Raw genomic sequence first — 19932 nt, forward strand, 5'->3', positions numbered from 1 at the left:
TATTAAAAGGGCACTTACCCTGCAAAAAGTATAAAAATCATCCATGATGCTCCTTTAAAAAGCCTAATAGCTAAACATGACTCTGACCTCCCATGATCAATTAATACTTATTGACGGTCCACACAGTGACCAGATGCCCCTAAACTTGGCACAATCAGGGTGATGTTTTATAATTAAGATAAAGGCAACGTCCTCTCTTTGTCTGAGGAGCTTACGAGCCAGTTCAGAAAAGATCAGACTGGCAAGTCAATTACAGTCAATTCTTTTCCATCATTGCCCTTTGCTTTTTCTGCCATTTATACAATTTTTTCCTCCAGACTTACTATATTTGCACTCATTTCTCAGAAACACTTGATAAGTATGACCCCTGGTTGCTATGAAACCAGCCTTCAATGGCAGGCAAGAGGTTTCTGATGTAGCAGAAAGAACACTGACTCAGGAAACTTGGGCTGCTGTTCCTTTTTCACCATCCACTAACTAGCTGGATGATCCTGAACCAGTCACTTAGCTTTTTTGGGCCTCAGTTACCTGATCTGTAAAATGGGAGGAGGAAAAGAGGGGAGTGGCCCTTAGGATCTTTTCTGGCTCTATCATTTTATGATTTGGTGATTTCATTCGAACCATAACTTCTCTGGTCCTCACTTTATTTGTAAGACAGGACAGGACAGGGACACTGAGAGGATTAAGATTGTTTCAAGATCAGAATCCTGTGAGCCAATGAATACCTGTTCCCTCTAGTTGTTCTCAGTTCTAAAACTTCTTTGTTCTCTTTGGGGTATAGATGTAGTAGTGGTATTACTGGGTCAAAGGATGTGCACAGTTCAATAGCTTTTTGGGCACAGTTCCAAAATGCTTTCCTGAACGGCTGGACTAATTCCTTGCTCCACCAATGGTGTATTAGTGAACATACTTTCTTATACCTCCTCTAGCATTGGCCATTTTCCTTTTTCTGTCATCTTAGCTAACTAATGCCTATGAAACAACATCTCAGTATTTTTTAATTTACATTTTTTTAAATTAGTGGTTTAGAGCATTTTTCTCCTGACTGTGGATAGCTTTGATTTCTTCCTCTGAAATCTGCCTGCTCATATGCCTTGAATATTCATCAATTCTTGAAAGGCTCTTAATCTTATAAATTTGGCTCAGTTCCCTATATATTTGTGAAATACGACTTATCAAAGAAACTTGCTGCAAAGTCCACCCCACCTCACCCCTACCACTTTATTGGCTTTCTTCTGATTTTAGCTATATTGGTTTAGTTTGTGTAAAAACTTTTCAACTTTATAGAATCAAAATTGCACATTTTTCTCGTTGCAAACTTCTATATCTATTGTTTCAGTCATTATTTCTTTCCCTATTCATAGAACTGCCAAGTAATTTTTTCCCATGTTCTACTATTTTGTAAATGATATGGCCATCTGCGTCTCAATCGTGTGTCCATTTTGAGCTTATCATTGAATGTGGTGTGAGATACTGGTCTATGCCCAGTTTCTGCCAGTCTACTTTCTAGTTATCTTAGCTTTTTTGTCAAATCGTGAGCTTTGCCCTAATAGCTGGGATCTTAGAGTGTATCAAACCTTAGGTTGGTGTGCTCATTTGTATCTAATCTGTTCCACTGATCAATCACTATTTCTTTTCCAGTACAAAACTGTGTTGATGATTACAGGTTTGTAGTATAGTTTAAGATCTGGTATTGCTTGGCAATCTTCCTTCATATTTTTTTCATTGATTCCCTTGAAATTCTCCCCCCTCTTAATATTATTTCATTTTTTCCAGTTACATGTAAAGATAGTTTTCAACATTCACTTTTATAAGATTTTGAGTTCTAAATTTTTTTCTCCCTCCCATCCCTCCTCCCTCCCCCCAAACTCTATGATTTTATAAGAGCACACAGCCCCACCACAGACATAAATAAGGAGGACTGTAACATCACACAAAGTGTTAAATGTTTGTCCAGGGTAATACTGAGGAAACAACTGATGAGGCAACTGAGTGGAACGTGGGGAAAGTGTTGGACTTGGGAGTCAGGAGACTTGAGTGTGAATCCTGCCTCTGAGGCCTCCTAGCTACGTGACCCTTCTAACCTCAGTTTTCTAGTCTGTAAAATAGGGATAATAATAACTCCCATCTCACACATGCAAAGTGCTTTGCAAACCCTAACTCTGGCTGCTATGATGATGGTGATGATGGACCTCAGAAGGCTCTGTCTGTTGCCCCGATGGTGAAATTCTAAGATGCCACAGTACTGTTATTTTCTTATCAAAGTATGACAAGTACTATCCTGGATAATTTATCAATTCCCTTCAATTTGTGATTTGAAGTCTTTGCTCTTACTTGTTTCCAGAGAAGTAAAAAAAAGAGAAAACTTCATTGTTTACACAATACAGGCCTCACTGGGGGTGAAGGCAGGAGAGTTTGTTTTTATATATTCTTTTACTTCAAAAAGCCTTTCACATCTTGTTTCTTCATACTCAAATATTTCTATAGCATAGGCCCAGGTATTTATTACCACTCCATAGTCTAGGAAATTCCTGTGCAGAAAATAAAATCACGGTCGGTCTCCTGATTTCCTGGCCCATAGGGATTATTAGTCAGACAGTGCTGCTGTGTCTCTCTCTTCTCAGGAAGCAGCTGTGTAGTGGTATTCCAGGGTCAGCCTGACAGCCTGGCTTGCTGTTCATCACCAGGGATGCTTGGGAGTGGCACCCTACCAGTATTAGTGTCTTCTGTCTATATCCCCCCTGACCAGAAAGTTACATCTATCAGCAAGTGCTTATTAAGCATGTACTTTGTTCCAGGCCTGGTGCCAAGTACTGGGGAAGAGAAACAGAAATGAATAAAACAATTCCTACTCAAGACACTTACAATCTAACAGGAGAGACAAGTGCATATATGAGCATAGACAGAATAAAAATCAAGAGAACAAAATAAAGAAATACAAGGTAGTTCAGCATAAGCTAGTTAGGGAGACCGTAGTGGGCACTTAATAAATGTTTACTGACTGATGAGAAAACACAAAGATGAGGAAGACTGTACAAGAAATTTCAGGATTTAACAACTGATGAGCTATGTTCAGAAAGTAACATCAATGAATTGAATCTGTACCTTGGAGGAACTGGAGGAGATAAGTTCTGAGGTCTCTACCAGTTTTAAGTCTATGATCCTATGAATTTCAAGATTACTCTGAAGTTACAGTTAAAAAGTAGGTTAAAAAGCACTGTATTTCTAGTGGAGGGGAGAGGCAGAGCTCAAGAATTTCTGGAAGAGCACAAGAAGGCCTCTTTGCTGCATTCAACCTGAGCCAGAGAGAGGCCTGAGGATGCTCCCGAGAAGACGAGGAAGTCTGAGCCCACAACAGCTCTGCCTCTCACTCACCCAACAACCTTTAAAATCTATAAAATGGGGTTAATGCTGCCTTCCCTGGACTGACCTCAGAGGGATGCAGTGGGGATTAAAAGGAGATAATGGCTAGAGAGCTATTGGGTTGTCAGGGAGAAAAAGAGTGCTGGCATTGTCTAAAAACAAGCATTATCATGGTTCAATCCCAAGCACAGATTATCCAGGATTTAAACGGTTTACTTTGATGCCCCGCAGAGAAGCTGACAGCTCATTAGAGAGTTTCTTAGCAGCTGTTCTCTGCCTGCAATCTAATTTATGTGCACGCCCACTTTCACTTAGTGGGCTCCCAAGCTCACCAGGAGGGTGCTCCTTCCCTTGAAACAGATCTCAGTTCCTCCACACTTCCTGCCCTGAGTGACTGTCACTGTCTTTCTGCTGACCCACTCTCCAAAGAAGAGGGGAACTTGTCCTGATTTGTTCAGCATCTCAGGATTACCCCCTTCAAGCTCGGTCTGTCTGTCTGCTGTTTCTCACTGTTGCTACAGGATCAGCCGCCATCCTTTTCAATCAGATGTGGAATGTGCCACCTCTCTTGTGGAAGGGGGCAGACATATTGCGGCCTACTCAAAAGCCGATAGGAGACAACACTTTCCAGCCTGCTGTACTTGTGGGTGGGTGGCAGGGCCCTCTCTAGTTTTAAAGTCTCATTTACCAAATCCTTACAGAATTCTCTTGGAGCTGCAGCCTTCACCATCCTTCCTAATGGCTCATCTTCTCAACACCCAGAGAGTGTTAGATAGCTTTACTCAAATGCTTTTATCCTCTCTTTTTCATTCTTTGTTACAAGGGGCGGCCCTTTGAATGGGCAAATGGGGAAGGCAGAAAATGAAGGTGATGTAAAAATGAAAGATAAACAATAACTTCTTATAAAAGCAATAGATTTGGCATGAGGAAAAGAACTGGGTTCAATCCTGGCTCTGAGATTTATGAGTTGTGTGACACTAGGCAAATTATTAACCCCTGAGGCCCAGTTTCCGCATCTACAGAATAAGGACAGTAATGTTTGGGATTCTTACCCTGGATCTTTCCTCAGCACATGGGACCTTCTCTCCCTGGAACATCCCTCTGCCATGTTGGCCTCCTTCTCCCATTGGTGATTTCCTTCTGGGGCCCTCCATTTTGGGGAACAGGCCCCAGTTGGAGGCCATGCTTCATTTGCCTTCAGTTGTGCTTCTGTCTCTCTGAGCTTTCCCAGACTCCTCGTGGGGGCACCTTCTCTTTTAGCTCCCTTTGAAGTGTTCCCTCATTAGAATGTAAGCTCCCTCAGGGCAGGGGCTGTCTTTCTCTTTGCTTGGATTTGTATCTCCAGTGCTTAGTACAGTGACCGGCACATACATAGCAAGTGCTTAATGTTTGCTGCAGAGTTTTGCCATCCCTAAAGTGGAAGTCATCAGCATCCACAACTCATCCTTATAGCTAATCTTTTGTTGGCAAATCGCATTTCACTGGCAGTGCTCTTATTCTAACCCTTTCTTTATTAGTCAGAGAGGCAGTTAAGAACATAGGTGTGGGCAGGAGCAATTTCTAAAGGGCAGCTGTGTGCTTTAATGAACCAAAACGGGACTGCAAAAGATGCCTGATATGTGTGGCTATTTCACAATACAGACAACTCTGAAGCATCTTTGGGATTGGTTCTACCCACGTTTCAGATCAGTCCTCTTGGTCTCAGGCTGCACTGTGAGCGCCTTCCTGCTCTTGCCTCCGCTACCTCACTTAACAAGCTGGCTGCAATCAAGGACATGTCATTTTCTTCTCCAATAAGCCCATGTGTGAGAGCGAAGAGTGGGGCATCGAAAGGGGTGGGAGGAGGTACGTGTGAGCTCATCCCCTACCCATCTCACTTTTCCAAATGAATTGTCAGCTCCCGACTTCTTTGCTCAGGAGCCCTTCATTCTCAGTGGCATTTGCTACATATACTTGAAGGTATTAAAACATTATTTCAAAAGCATTGCTAATTCAGCAATCTCAGGATGTCCCAAAAGTCTTAGTGCAAGTTTAAGCTAGACTTAAAAGACAAGTGTGCTAAAACTTTTGTAGTCACTGACTTTCCTACCGAATTGGTATAAATTTATGAACAGATGGGATTACCATCTCTATTATTTAAAGATCCTTTGCAAAGATTGTATAAAATTAAATATATACATGATCCCTGCCTTACAGCTGCTTCCAAGAGAAGAACAACAGTAAAAACATTTTTTTTTAAAAATTGTTTCTTTTAAGTAAGTTAGTAAGTTGAGAATTTACAGTGAGTATGAACAAATGGGAGGTAAGCACAGTGAAAGTTGTGGGGCCTGGTACCTAGTCAAGTTCTAAACACATCAAATAGGATTAGTAGGCAGGAAAAGAAGAAAGGAAATTCGAAAACCAAAAGCTATCACACTAGCTTTGGTAGGAGTGGATAAAAAGACTGGGTGGCTCCAGTAACTTGGAAGGTTTAGTTAATAAGCTTGGGGAAAGTTGCTTATGTCAGCTGAACTTCACTAGTCTTTATCCAGCTCATACCCTATCGGGTGAATGCTCCATAGAGCATTTGCTTCTCTCATGTATTTTAAGACTGTAACCATTAAGGCTGGTACGCTATGAAATCTGATGGGATATTTGAGTAGACAGCAGACATTTTTACCATCATTTTAAGGGCAATTTTATTTTCTTTTTAAATCTCTTTCCTTTTAGACATTTTAACAAGAAATGCCTTCTCCCCAGCTCTGCCTCCCTGTCTAGTTGTCTAGCTGTCTTTCATCCTTTCTGTCAGGACGTGAGATATTCTATTACCCTCGGAACTCCTCTTGCTTTTTGTAGACCAAGTCCAAAAATCTGTCTTGCTATCACCACCTCAGCCCTGTTGCCCACAAAACACCTCCCACACACATCTTTGCCAAACTAATTCATGCCGTCAGATACTCCTACTGCAACTTTTCTCCATCACAGAAAGAAATTCTGGAGTCATATATTAATAATTTACCAGACAAACGTTCCTAGGAAGATGGGATGGGAGGAATCAACCCCTAATATAGATCAAGTTTAATAATACAGTTGTGGTTTTTTTTTTTTGCTTCAAGGTTTTCTACAACTTTCCTGCATTCTTCTTGAAAATCTTAGAGATATTTGAAGGAAAAGCATGTTTCCACATAACAGACATGCTCATGCTAAGGCTGTCATCCATATTCTTGCAAAGCTATTCTCGAATACCTTAAAAGATTTAAATACAAACCTTAGCCTGCTCTTCACGGGCATACAGACCTGGAACAAGAAACAGCCCAGTGTAATGTAGAGAGCATTGGGCTACAAGAGGAGAGATTGAGGGCCTATTCCCACTTGGGCCATAATCAGCTGTGTGATGATAATAGTTTAATAAATAATTTTATCTCTCTGGCCTTTATTTCCTTATTTGTAAACTGAAGAGGCCAGCCTGGATAACACTTAAGGTACCTTCTGGTTCTAAAACAATGTTTCTAAGATTCTAATTCCTCAACCCAGTCTCTGTACCTTCCATGTCGAGAGACCAACACTCTGTTTGACACCAAAAATGAGTGACACCCCAAGCTAATGAAGAACCAATCTTAAAAGTAGCTTTAATTAGAAGTTAGAGATGGAAAATGTGATGGCTAGGATAATCACAAAGCTTGGTAGTCAGCATGTTAGGTAAGAGGGGGGTCTATAATATGTCCCCAAAGGAAGCAGGGGGACATAAAGGCAAAGACTTGAGAAGCATGAATTTGCAGCCCTATACATGGGAAGAGAGGCATAGCTTTATTTATTTATTTATTCTGAGGTAAACAAACCGCTAACCTCCAAAGAAAATCTTTTTAACGAATCTGCATGAGTTTTGAGAAAACCAAACCAGTCACCATGGTAACCAAACATTTCTGTTAAAAAGCTGAAGCTGCAGATAACAATTTAAATAATGATGCCCAGTAGTTAGGTTAATACATTTCTAACCAGATGAATGTCAAAACCAAGGGCTAATTAGATTTATCTTCATAAAAATGACCATTAGAAAGTCACTTCACAATATCGGCCTGGCATCCTAGAAACAGAAGGATCAAAACACATGGAACTGTTACCATATCTAAACTCCTTCATCCTGTCCAGGGAAGGAAGGTAAATGCTACATCACTGGTTATTGAGTTGTTATGGGTGCTTCTCCCAATTTTATAGGTTATTTGTGCTCTATTCCAACTCTTTTCTATAGATTATAGTAGGGTATCAGGCAGTCTAATTTAAAAGAGTCCACCATCTTCCTCCCAGCCTCATGCCAAATGTCATTAACACAATCTCTATAATGCATTAGTTTTAAAATAAAAATACTAGAGGCCAGAACTTTTGGGCAGCACTGACAAGTGGGTCTGGCCTATTGCCTCTAGAAGAATGGACTTAATTTACTAATTTAGTTAATTACTGAAAGTAATTTACATTTGTGTTTTACCTCTCACATGGGTCTAACCCATGACCCAGTTTCTTATTCTCTGACAAGGGTATAAAGGGCCATATTCTCCCTGATGTCAAACTCTAAGATTAGGAATGTACATCAAAGCAAATCTAGTTTGAGAGTTCTAGTTTCTTAACCCTCTTATTCAAGAATTTAAAACTTTCTTGAGCATATTTATATTTTCAGTCTATGGCATCTCTTGTTATGAGTTATGGCTATGTGAAGGGGTCCTTCCTTCATCTTAAATGCACTTTTCTGAAGCTTTAGGGGACGTGCCATCAATCTAGTGCTCAAGAATCGAACGACCAAATCTTTATGCATCCCTTGGCATGATGTGGTGGACTTCAGGCCTATCTCTTCTTTGCCTTTCCAACCTTTAGATCCCTAATTTTTCATCCGTCATGACAGACAGTAGCCCTTTCTACTTCTGCTGATTTCTGTGCCCTGTGCTAGGCCTTGCTCTCTAGTTTCTTTATATTTCTTACGCTGCAGTGAACAGAACAGGACATCATGATTTTGTATAAAGGTAGGAGAATCTTTTCTGCTTTGCTTTTTTTAATGTCACATTGAACACTTTATTGGGTTTTTTGCTTGTTTTTAGCTGCTGCAACACACTGAGCTTCTTCAGGAGACAATCAATGACAGCCAGTTTTCTTTCATGAATTGGAACTGAACTGCAATCACTCACAGTTCTCTGATTGTAATTGTAATTACAGTTCTGCATCTTGTAAACATCATGGGGGCTATTTTGTCATGGGGGAGATATTCTGCCCTAGCTCACACTGCAGTCAAATTTATAGTGTTTTAAGGTACCCAAAGCCCTTTTGCCACAACAGTCTTACAAGGTGAGCAACGAAATACTGTGACTTGGTATTGCACATGAGAAAACTGAAATAGGAAGAGGTTAAATGATTTTTCCAGAGTCACAAAACTAGTCCAGTCTCAAAGCTTATATTCAAACCCAGGTCTCCTGATCCCAAGTCCAGCTCTTTCTCTCCTACACAATTGTGCATCCTTTCTGAAATTCATCTACCATCTTTTTGTTCACTGACATGCCAGGAAGTGATGCTGCTTATTTCCACTGGCTTCCCTTTCCAATGGTGCCCAAATGTCTCAATGTCACAGATCTAGGAGCCCCTGTAGTACACTCACCTTTGCGTAAGCAGTTGTCTTAATAAACCATTGCTTCAGGTACTTCTGTTCCACTTTTGCTCCTGAACGCCACGAGCAGCCATTCTCATCTACCTGTTCATTAGCAAGCACTGTGTGATCCACTGGGTCCCAATTAACCAAGGCCTGCAAAATTCACAAAACAGAATGAGGAGCCATAGAATGAGGACCACCCCAGGATTCATTACTGCTTGAGGAAGTTATTTAGCAAATTCGACAACTGTGCTCTCAGGCTAGGAGCTGCCGCTCCCGAAAATTACGCAGGGAAAGGATTGGCCATCTGAAAGCGAACGAGCTAGAAACATTTAAACTTTTCTCTAGGAAGAACATGGAGCAGCTTAGTAAACAGTACTTTATCTCAGGAAATGAGTTTACAGGTTTAGAAATTTTGGAAAAGAAGGAAAAAGGGAAAAAGGACATGAATAATTTAGCAGAATTATGTGACTTTAGGAACATATCCATAGTATTCTCCTAATTCTTGGAGTCACAGAGGATAAGGATCTTTAGTTTCTTTAGTGCATTCATGCCTCTCTGGAGATACTCCCTATTCCTGGCAGTTGTAGTCACACTTTTGAGACAAATGAGAACATGGCAGAGAGTGAATATCCAAGAGGTGGTGGGATAACCTGGGAAAATCTGGCTAAAGGCAAAGTTTATGAAAATTTAATAAACGATGTCTGCAAGAGATTCTTGTAAAGTAACCTAAAACACAAAAAAGAGCTAATTGGTTTCCAAGGTTGTAATTTTACAAAAGAGAAAATGTACACAGATCAAGTATTGCCTCAGCTGACAAGCTGGATGACAGAGATGGAAGGAGAAAAACGGATAGATATAGCTTTAATTTCTTCAAGTAGGATCCCCTCACCAAAAAAAAAATCTATCTATCTATCTATCTATCTATCTATCTATCTATCTATCTATCTAAATGCACTGCTTACAAGAAGAAATAAATATAAAGTATTCTTCTCAGTAAAGCCCCTCAAAACAGTTTTACTCAAGCCCAATTTACTGTCTTTAACGAGATCAAATCAAATTAATATCAGTCAAAGAGAAATTGCCACAGTGTCATTTGGCAACTCCATGACATCCCAAATTTCAAGTTTTTTTTTCTTCTTTATGGCAAGGCAATCGGGATTAAGTGACTTGCCCAGGGTCACACAGCTAGTAAGTGTCAAGTGTCTGAGGCTGGATTTGAACTCAGGTCCTCCTGACTCCAAGGCCAGAGCTCTATCCACTGAGCCACCTAGCTGCCCCTATTTCAAGCTTTAACAGCTTAAAACTGCACTAAGACTTTGGGAACAACCTGCATAGTTAAGGGCATCATCTGAAATGAAAATTCAGCAACCACATATTCTACAGAGAAATTAAAAGACAGAAGGACACAATGAGCACCCCGATCTCAGAGATTTACAAGAAGCAAATACCTAATCTTCCACATTTCAAAAACAAGTAGGAACTTTTTATGATGTAACAAGGTCCTGAGAAGTAGCATGGTGTAATGAGCAGAGGGTCAGGAAGACCTGAATTCTAGTCCTGTCTCTGACACTTCATGGCTCTGTGGCTTAGTACAAGATGCTAAACCTCTTCGTGCTCAGGAAACTCCCATAGACTCTAAGTCACAGACAAGTTGCCAGATACATGCTGGTGGAGGGAGTTTGCATACCAACACAATTACATGTTCAGAAGGCCATGCCCTCTTCCCACCACCCATCATCCCCTCTAACCCCCAAGAAATCTCATCATCTGATCCTTTAAATCAAAATGTCCTGATCTCTTTGGCAACAATGAGGTGCTAGCCCTCAGGTTCTCTAGAAGAGACAACAAAGACAAAACAGTTTATCTTCCACCTTCATTAATTATGCTATAAGGCTCCAGTAATTCAAGGATCTGAGATTTTACTGGTATGGGTCCTCTTCCTACACACACAGATGGCAGTCTCTTCCATGACTTGGTAAATGGTGTTTGAGGAGTCCTCTAGGCAAAAATTCAATCATACTGCAATGAACCTGATAAGCTCCATATTTAATTGTGCTGGTCCTTGGACAAAGGACATACAATCCATGCTGGGGCCATACTTGAAGCCTTCCATTTGGGTAGGACCTTTCAGAGCCTGAGCTTTACTAGTACAGGCTTTGAAAATTCAAGGTTACTTCCACACCATGATAAGATTTTGGAGTAAGATATTAGTGGAGGCTTTCAAAGTATACTACAATCTCACTTAGCCAGTACTAAAAGAAAAAAGCAATCCTGGCTAAGTAGATTTTTCAGAATTACATGCTAAATCTCTAGATCTGTATGTATATCTCTGTTGATGAGTTCTAAATCTATATATTCAGCCCCAAGCTATCTCTTGGACTTTGGCCCTATATCACCAACTGCCAGTCTCCAACTGGAGGTCCTTCAGGCAACCAAACCCATCACCTGGCCATCTCTCTGTTCCCCAACTCTACCCTTTTCCCAACTTTCCTATTTCTATTGAGGGCATCAGCATTCTTCCAGTCACCCAAGTTTATAATCTAAGTATCATTCTCAATTCTTTCTTCTCCTTCAACCCACACCCAACCAGCTGGCAAGTCCTGTCAATTCCACGGCCACAATATATTTCACATTTGTCCCCTTCTCTTAATTTATATGGCTACCAGTCTAGTTCAAGCATTCATCACTTCTCACCCAGAACACTGTAATAACTTCCTAATAGCCTCCTTTCCAATGCATCCTCCATACAGCTATAAAATGGATATTCCTTAAGCACAGGCCTGACCATGTCACTCCCCTGCTCAAGAAATGCCAAGGGCTCCCTCTTGCCTCAAGGATAAACACAAACTATTTTGTTTGGCTTTCAGATCCCTTTAAAATTCTGCTCTAGCTTATCTTTCCAGGATTGTTACACATCATTCCCTTTCACAACTCTTGTTCTCTGGTCCAAGTATCATTCCTGGTATATAAATGTCCACTTCCTGTCTTTATGCTTTTCCACTGCCTTTGTCCTCCAGGTCTAGAATGCACTCCTTGCTCCTCTCAGCCTCCAAGAATCCCTATTTCCCTCAAAGATCAGCTCAAGTTCCCTCCCAACCTCCAAGAAAACCTATCCCAACTACTGCTTTCCCCTTCATATACATCTTGTATTTAATTTTCTTTTTTTTTTGTATTTAATTTTCAATGGACATGTTATAGCCTTCTCAATAGAACGTAAGCTCTTTGAGGGCAAGGTCTGTTTTGTTCTCTCTAAAGCCTTAGCATATAGCCTACTGCATGGCACACAGTAGGTACTTAATAAATGCTCACCAAACTGAACATCTTTCTTAAAATGTGACACAGACCTGGATATTATATTCCTAATGTGGTCTGACTAAAGCAGAGGGACTAGCGCCCTCTCTCATTCTGGACACATTGCTTCTACTGATGTAGCCTCAATGAGTTTCAAATGGCCCCAAAGTAGAAGGGAATACAGAGACCACATGCCTGCTCCTACCACTGATTATGCTGCTGCAATTATACTCACGGCCATCAGGTAGCAGAAGAGAGGCAGATTAAAACTGATTCAAACGGCAAACTAAGTGGCCTTCTGGCTTTTTGTGGACTGTCATAGAACACAGATTAATTTAGAGTAAGCCTCTTGAAGGCAGGGTCTATACTTGTAGGCCCTATGGATTTATGTACAGGAGTGTGTATGTGGGAAATGGGGGGAAGGGGGCTCTATGGGGGTACAAGTTATTAATTAGGTAGCTAGTCCTGGGCAAGTCTAAACCTCCATTTGTCTCAGTTTCCTCATCTGGGAATTGGGAATAACAATAGCACCTACTTCTCAGTGTTGTCACAAGGATCAAATGAGATAATAGCAAAGCACCTAGCACAGTGCCTAGGGCGCAGTAAGAGCTATGTAAATGTTAACTGTCATTGTTGTTGTTGTTATTATTATTATTAAATGATCACCAGAGCAGATGTGGCAGAAAACTGAAAATAAGCTTACATATGGTACGGCCTCCCAACAGTCCCAGTCTGTCCATGGTAGTGAAAGATAAAAAAAAAAACAAACTACTTTCTCCAAGACCTAGATTCTTAACCTGAGGTCCATGAACTATATTTAAAGATAATCAGTCTCCTCTGTAATCCTATGTACTTTAACCTGTGCATTTAAAAACATTCTTTGCAGAAGGGGTCCTGAGAAGGCTTCACACTGTCAAAGAAGTCTCCGGCACAAAAAATAAAAAGCTAAGCACCCTTGCTATACAACTATTATTGCTGATACCTTTTTGAGTAAGAGACAAAATTACTAATCCGTCAGCATGGACAATGTTCTTGCTGAAAACTTTTTTGTTTGTTTTATTGAGACTAGGAGGAATTTTCTCTTAAGGAATTTTAAATCTTAGTGGAACACCTCTGAAGAAGCAAAGACACGGCTATAACGGCTATGATTAAAACTGTCTTCTTTTCACACTGTCTTCCTAAATACCAACTTTCACATGCAGACGATAGCGTGATTGAATAACTGTTCATTTGGCCATTTTTGTTGGAAGAAAAGCCCAAATATCTGTAAATTTCTGTCAAACACGAATAATACCATGTTTTGAGCATTTACCCTAAATCTAATAATACCATTAATCCTTATTTCTGAAAATAACAAACTTTTAAAAAAATTAACCACAAAAACAGGCTTTCTATCTCAAAGCTAATCTGAATGTAACTCATCAATAAAATGAAATGCACGGCGAAACAGCTTTTCGATTTAAGCCCTGGGTTGTGATGGCCTCTCGTCACAGGACAATGCACAAAATGAACATATCTGAAGCCCGTTCGAGGACTCTTCTTAAGATCACAACATTGTACTTAGGACTAAGAAAGATGAATTAGTAATACCAAACCCAACAGAGCTGACAGCTGGGGCAGCAAAAAGATTGTTTCACTGAAATCTACCACAGCTTTGAGAGCTATCTTTGGTTTCTGAACTTTCTTCCCCACTTTAAATGTTACTGCAACTGCCATCTCGTCACTGCCACCTCCCTCCCAGGACATCGCACACACACCCTCAGCTATGTGACCAGGTTAGTCTTTTCTGAAGAACATCACCAGGGACAAAAGAGGCAGCTCATGCTGGGAAAATTCATGTTTGGTTATTTTGGACGGTGGAGTTTCAGTGTTCTCAGTGTAGCTATCTCAGGTAAGTGGTAACAAGAAAGAACCTTGATTATATGATTAAAGCGACTCCTACTAAAATAGGAGTGAGTGACAGGGACAGAGATTAAAAAAGAGTGACAGAGTATAGCAAATCTCTTTTAGGCTTATTTCAAGCCTAAGAGAATATAAGAGCTGGAAAGGACCTGGCATGTAGGCTTGTTTTCATGGCTAATATCTGAACAAATATTTTTCCATTTAACAATGCTGCTTTCTACAAAGATAAAACACATTCAGTGTGCAAAAGAGTATGCTCCAAGTGAAGCCTAAGATGTAACAATTACATAAGTAATTTAAACTCACCTCCTTTTGGTAGGCCAGTCCAGCTTCGTATAATTTGACAAAGATGTACTGGGTCCACTTGTAATAATCCGGCAAACAAGTGGTTACTTCCTGAAAAGGAAAAAAAAAGTGTATAATCTATTGCAAGCATTTTTTCATGAGGATACACTAGCCTTGCAAAATCAGGCAGCCCGCACTAATGTTGATCAAACTATGAAATTTTCACTAGTCCAACCAACATCTGAGCCAATTTTATCCTGAGAAGACATTACTTTCTAAATGCCACCTATCTTTTCCCAGAATATATTCCACAAGGATGAACACGAAGACAATGACATGCTAATTCTTAAAAGCAATTAACAAGCAATAGAACAAACATGAATCTCCTCTGAATCACATGGTGGAAAATTACGTTTGGCCATTTCGGCTAACACAAAACACATTTTGAGGGTTATCAGTATGTGTAGGACCTGTTCATTTATAAGGCAATAATACATGAAACCAGCAGGAAAAGCAGTAGGAAAAATGTATTTCTTTTACTGTTATTCTTATTTTGAAAACAGGCACTGTATTTGTATTAACTAACTGGGTCCTAATAGCTCCTTTAGACTCATTATGTTCCATTATGTTAGCCTGGCTGTCCTCCACTCTTACTAATAGGTGCTCAAATGCATTATTAAATGTAATGGAAAAAATAATGGACCATGTAGCAAATCATGTTTCCAATTTTAAATTAAGTACTAACATCATTTTTAAATCTTTTCTTCTGAAAACATTATTTTTGAGCCTAGTTTTTTAAATAAATTACTGGAAAAAGTAACCTAAGTCTAAATTTGTTGAACACAGGTACAAAAGCAACAATACTTCAAAAGCCACGACTTCGGACTTCCTCATTGTTCTCACTCAACTTAAAGAAATCTAAAGAACAATGTTGACACTGCTAGTGAAATGCTTTCATGCACACTGAACTTGAGAGGGAATCCAAATTGTTTTGTCCCAGTGAAATTTTGTTAAAACTAAAATAACTGCTACCACTAGGATAATAATCACCAAAGAATCAGATGACCTAAAGGACAATGCAAAGATACAGGGTTGGCAGAAGTAGGCTGCCCCATATTTCCAAAGGTACACAATTAGTTTACATAAATGATTTCATCCAGGAGATATCTGATTGGCAAAGTAAGTGGGTTGGCAAAGAATAACCAATGGACAGCTTGAGTGAAGTGCTGCCCGGAACCCAGGGACTGTTCAAAGACCTAGAAAAAGGCTTTCAGCACCTTAGATAGATCCTTTGAAAGCATTTATTGCACAGGATGAGAAAATGGTGGCCTTCAGCCAGCATAAGGAGTACTCACATCGGTGAGATCACAAATCCATTAAAGTACTGAATATAGTGTTCTTAACTGGAAGGAACTGGGAATAAAAATGAGTAAATGCTTAGTTTATACAAATGAAAAGCAGCACTTTGAAACCAGTGGGGGAAACAAAAGGAACTGTGGCCCAACCCCCAGGCCTTTCTTCTGCCAACTTCTTGGGTACTGTGGTGGGTTCCTTTATCTATTTGTTTTCTTTAGGGTGAAAAGGGACCAGAGGAGAAGCTTAAGAGTAAAAGCTGCAGCTACAGCTTACCTCAACCTCCTCATTTTACAGAAAAGGAAACAGACTCAGAAAGATTAAGTGACTTATTTGAGGTCACACAGCCAACACCTGGAAGAGCCTAGGCTCTGGCCCAGGAACTGACCCCATAGCCAATATTATTTCCACCAAACAACATTGTCTTCATGTGATTATCATGTGAATTTGTATGAATTATTGGAAATACAAAGGTGATAAACAGCCCAGGCTCTCCTTAGAAAGCTTACAGGCTCGTTTTCCACTACCAGCATGGTTAGTTAGGCAGGCCCTTGTGAGGGCTGATAGAGGTGGAGGTAATGGAACAGGAGCAGGAAGGCAAATGGCAAATCACTAGCCATGGCCGATAGTCTAGGAGTCCGGGGGACTGACTACAGAGGCGAGGGGTGTTTGACCTTTAGCCAGGTCAACTCTGCCCAAGGGGTTACTCTACTGTTGAGTGTGTGTGAGTGTGTGTGTGTGTGTGTGGGGGGGGTGTTTCATGAAGGTCTTTGATCCTGGCCTAGTGTGAAGGAAGAAAAGCAGAAGGAGGCCAGATAATGAGTCCTGGGTTCAGCTCAATGGCCAAAGCAGAGATCACCACAGTCCTGGGGCCAAACTTCCAATCCTCAGTCAGGTCAGCTCTATCTCCACTGAACTGTTATGACAGATATACTTATTTTGTAAACATCCACAGGTGAGATTTTAGTTTAAAATGTCCTCGAGTGTCAAGTGTAAATGGCTGAAGAAGTCTAATGTTTATTCTTGCACTAGTGATAGATGATCCCGCTCGTCACTTGATGGTAGCAATTTGAGTTAAGGTAAAAACTCAATGAGAAAGAACAAACCTCACTAAGAATTGCTTTAAAAACTTCAAATTATCAAAAAGGGGCAATGCAACATTATGTGCCCCCCGTGAACCTTTGTGTGGTGACAATGTAGAAAGAATTCGGACCTTCAGTAGATGGGTGGGTTTCCATGTTACATTTGATTATTGCTGGTGGTGGACGGGGCCAACTTGACTGGAAGCAGGGAGTTGGGGTTAGATCTAAAGGACAAATGGGAGAAACTATAGTTTGGGGAGTAACTGTATGAAAGCAGGGCTGAGAAAGATAATTCCTGGAAGACACAATCAAGAAGGATTTTGGGGAAGGAGGGGAGGGCAGATGGCTCAAGCAGAGGTTTTAAACACTTGACCCACAGTCTGTATGTGATCCATAACAATATAGTGCAGCCCAAATCAGATGAAAATGTAGTTCCTAAAGACTTCTATGAGCTGATGCTGAGTGAAGTGAGCAGAACCAAGAGAACACTGCACACATTAACAGCCACACTGTGCAATGACCAGCTTTGATAGACTTAGCTCTTCTCAGCGACGCAATTCCAAAAGACGCATGATGAAAAATGCTATCCACAGTCAGAGAAAGAACTATGAAGTCTGAATGCAGAGCGAAGCATACTTTTTTTTCTTTCTCGTGGGTTTTCCCTTTTGTTATGATTCTTCTTTTACAAGAAGACTAATGTGGAAATGAGTTTAATATGATTGTACACATATAGCCTATATCAGATTGCTTGCCATCTTGGGGAGGCGGGGAAGGGAGGAAGGAAAGAAATTAGAACACAAAATCTTATAAAAGTGAATGTTGAAAATTATCTTTACAGGGGCAGCTAGGTGGTACAGTGGATAGAACCCTGGAGTCAGGAGGACCTGAGTTCAAACCCAACCTCAGACACTTACTAGCGAGCTGTGTGACCCTGGGCAAGTCACTTAATCCCCCTTGCCTCTTAAAAAAAAGAAAGAAAGAAAACCATCTTTACATGTAGTTGGAAAAAATAAAATACTATAAAGTGGGAAAAAATGCAGTTGCTAGCTGACTGTAATGTGTTGATGTATTAATAATAAAAAAAAATACATAAACCATGTGTTGTTTTCTAAGTCAAGATGTAGCTCACAGGAATGTTTACGTATGATTTAGCGGCTCCCATTTCTATATGAGTTTGACACCCCTAGACTAAAAGGTTAAGGCAGCATGTGCTGGAAGGGTGAAGAGGACCAACACTGGGGTGGCGTGATTGTGGAAAAGTCCAGGAAGCATGAATGTGGCCTTCTGACAACACACCTATGCTATGTACAGGAAGCAACTTCCTTCATATATGCAGTAAACAGAGGAATACAAACAACACTGCTGTTTTTTCATGCTATTTAAACATTACATATAAAATGTTATTATTGAAAACATCATTTCACAAGAGGTGTTTCCAAAATTTTTTTTTTTGGTAACTTATGTGGTGTAAGTGTACTATATACCATTTGTTACTGAGTTCTACAACAAAAGAGATTTCAACTTTCCCATTTCTGGATGTTACAAGGCTATGGAAAAAATACTAAACTATGCTCAAATTTCACGATAATCACCTGAAGTACAAAAAATTTTGTTGTTATTTATTCTCAGTTGTATCTGACTCTTTATGACCCCTCTTCGGAGTTTTCTTGGCAAAGATGCTGGAGTGGTTTGCCATTTCCTTCTCCAGATCATTTTACAGATGAGGAAACTGAGGCGAACAGGGGTAAGTTCTTCCTGATTCCAGGCCCGGTGCTCTATCCATTGTGCCAAAATAGATGTTGTGAAAGCTACTACGTATTTGCTAGAGAGAGTCTCCATAACATTTTTCCTCTATAAGGCTATGGTCAGGGAAACTACATCATGCTAAAAGATACCGTAGGCAATGAAGTAATATAAAAAAAAAAATTACAGCAAATTTCTTTGATAAAGGCCTCATTTCTCAAACATATATTGAGGATAGAACTGAATCAAATTTTTAAAAATAAGAGGCATTCCCTAATTGATAAATGCTCAATGGATATAAATAGGCAGTTTTCAGAAGAAGAAATAAAAGCTATGTATAGTCATGTGAAAAAATGTCCTAAATCACTACTGATCACAGAAAGGCAAACGGTAACAATTTTGAGGTACCACTTCACACCTATCAGAAATAACATGCTGGAGGAGATGAGGGAAAAATAGGTTCACTAATGAAATGCTGTTGGAGCAGTGAACTGGCCCAACCACTCTACAGAACAATTTGGAACTATGCCCCAAAGGGCTATAAACCTGTGCATACCCTTTGACCCACTATGAGGCCAGTATCCCAAAGAGATCAAAGACAAAGCAAAAGGACCCACGTGTACAAAGATATTTATAACAGCTCTTTCTGTGGTGGCAAAGAGTGGGAAATTAAGAGGATGGATGCTCATCCATTGGGGAATGGCTGAACGCGTTGTGGCATACGATTGTGACAGAGCACTACTGTGCTATAAGAAAAGACAAAGGAGGCAGTTTCAGAAAAATATGGCAAGAACTATAGGAACTGATGCCAAGTTAAGTGAGCAGAACCAGGAGATCATGTACACAGTAATAACAATGCTGTAATGATGATCGACCATGAAAGACTTGGCTATTCTGATCAACACAAAGATTGAAGACATTCCAAAGGACTCATGATGAAAAAATGCTATCCACCTCCAAAGAGAGAACTCAGGAACTCTGAGTGCAAATTGAAGTATGATTTTCTCATTTTATTTATCTTGGCTTTTTGGAAATACAAGTAATATGGAAATATGTTTTACATAATTTCACATGTATAAGTGATATTATATTGCTTGCCTTTTCAGTGGGTGTGGAAGGGAAGAGGAGAACTTGGAACTCAAAATTTAAAAAGAAAAGAATGCTAAAAATGTTTAAAAAAAATAGCTGAAGGGGAAGAAGGTGAATTTCTGGTAGGAAGAACAGTATGAGCAAGAGCGTGAAAGAGGGAATGAATATGATGTATTTGCAGGACAATAAAGTGTAAGGAGATAAGCCTAATTG

General features: G+C 40.1%; 1 protein-coding gene across 2 annotated transcripts in view; it reads right to left on the reverse strand.

Annotated features, from left to right (window-relative positions):
* The window catches only part of LARS2 (leucyl-tRNA synthetase 2, mitochondrial), a 165498-nt gene that overhangs the window by 84788 nt on the left and 60778 nt on the right, over positions 1–19932 (reverse strand). For both annotated transcript variants that reach the window (XM_020987333.2, XM_078151655.1), the window contains 2 exons: positions 14474–14563; positions 8981–9124 (listed from right to left, as the gene is read on the reverse strand). In XM_020987333.2, coding sequence (XP_020842992.1) covers positions 8981–9124; positions 14474–14563 — 234 coding nt within the window. The remainder of the gene's footprint in view (positions 1–8980; positions 9125–14473; positions 14564–19932) is intronic.

Source organism: Phascolarctos cinereus, unplaced genomic scaffold (genome assembly GCF_003287225.1).
Source record: "Phascolarctos cinereus isolate Bilbo 61053 unplaced genomic scaffold, phaCin_HiC Scaffold_1;HRSCAF=81, whole genome shotgun sequence".
NCBI lineage: Eukaryota > Metazoa > Chordata > Mammalia > Diprotodontia > Phascolarctidae > Phascolarctos > Phascolarctos cinereus.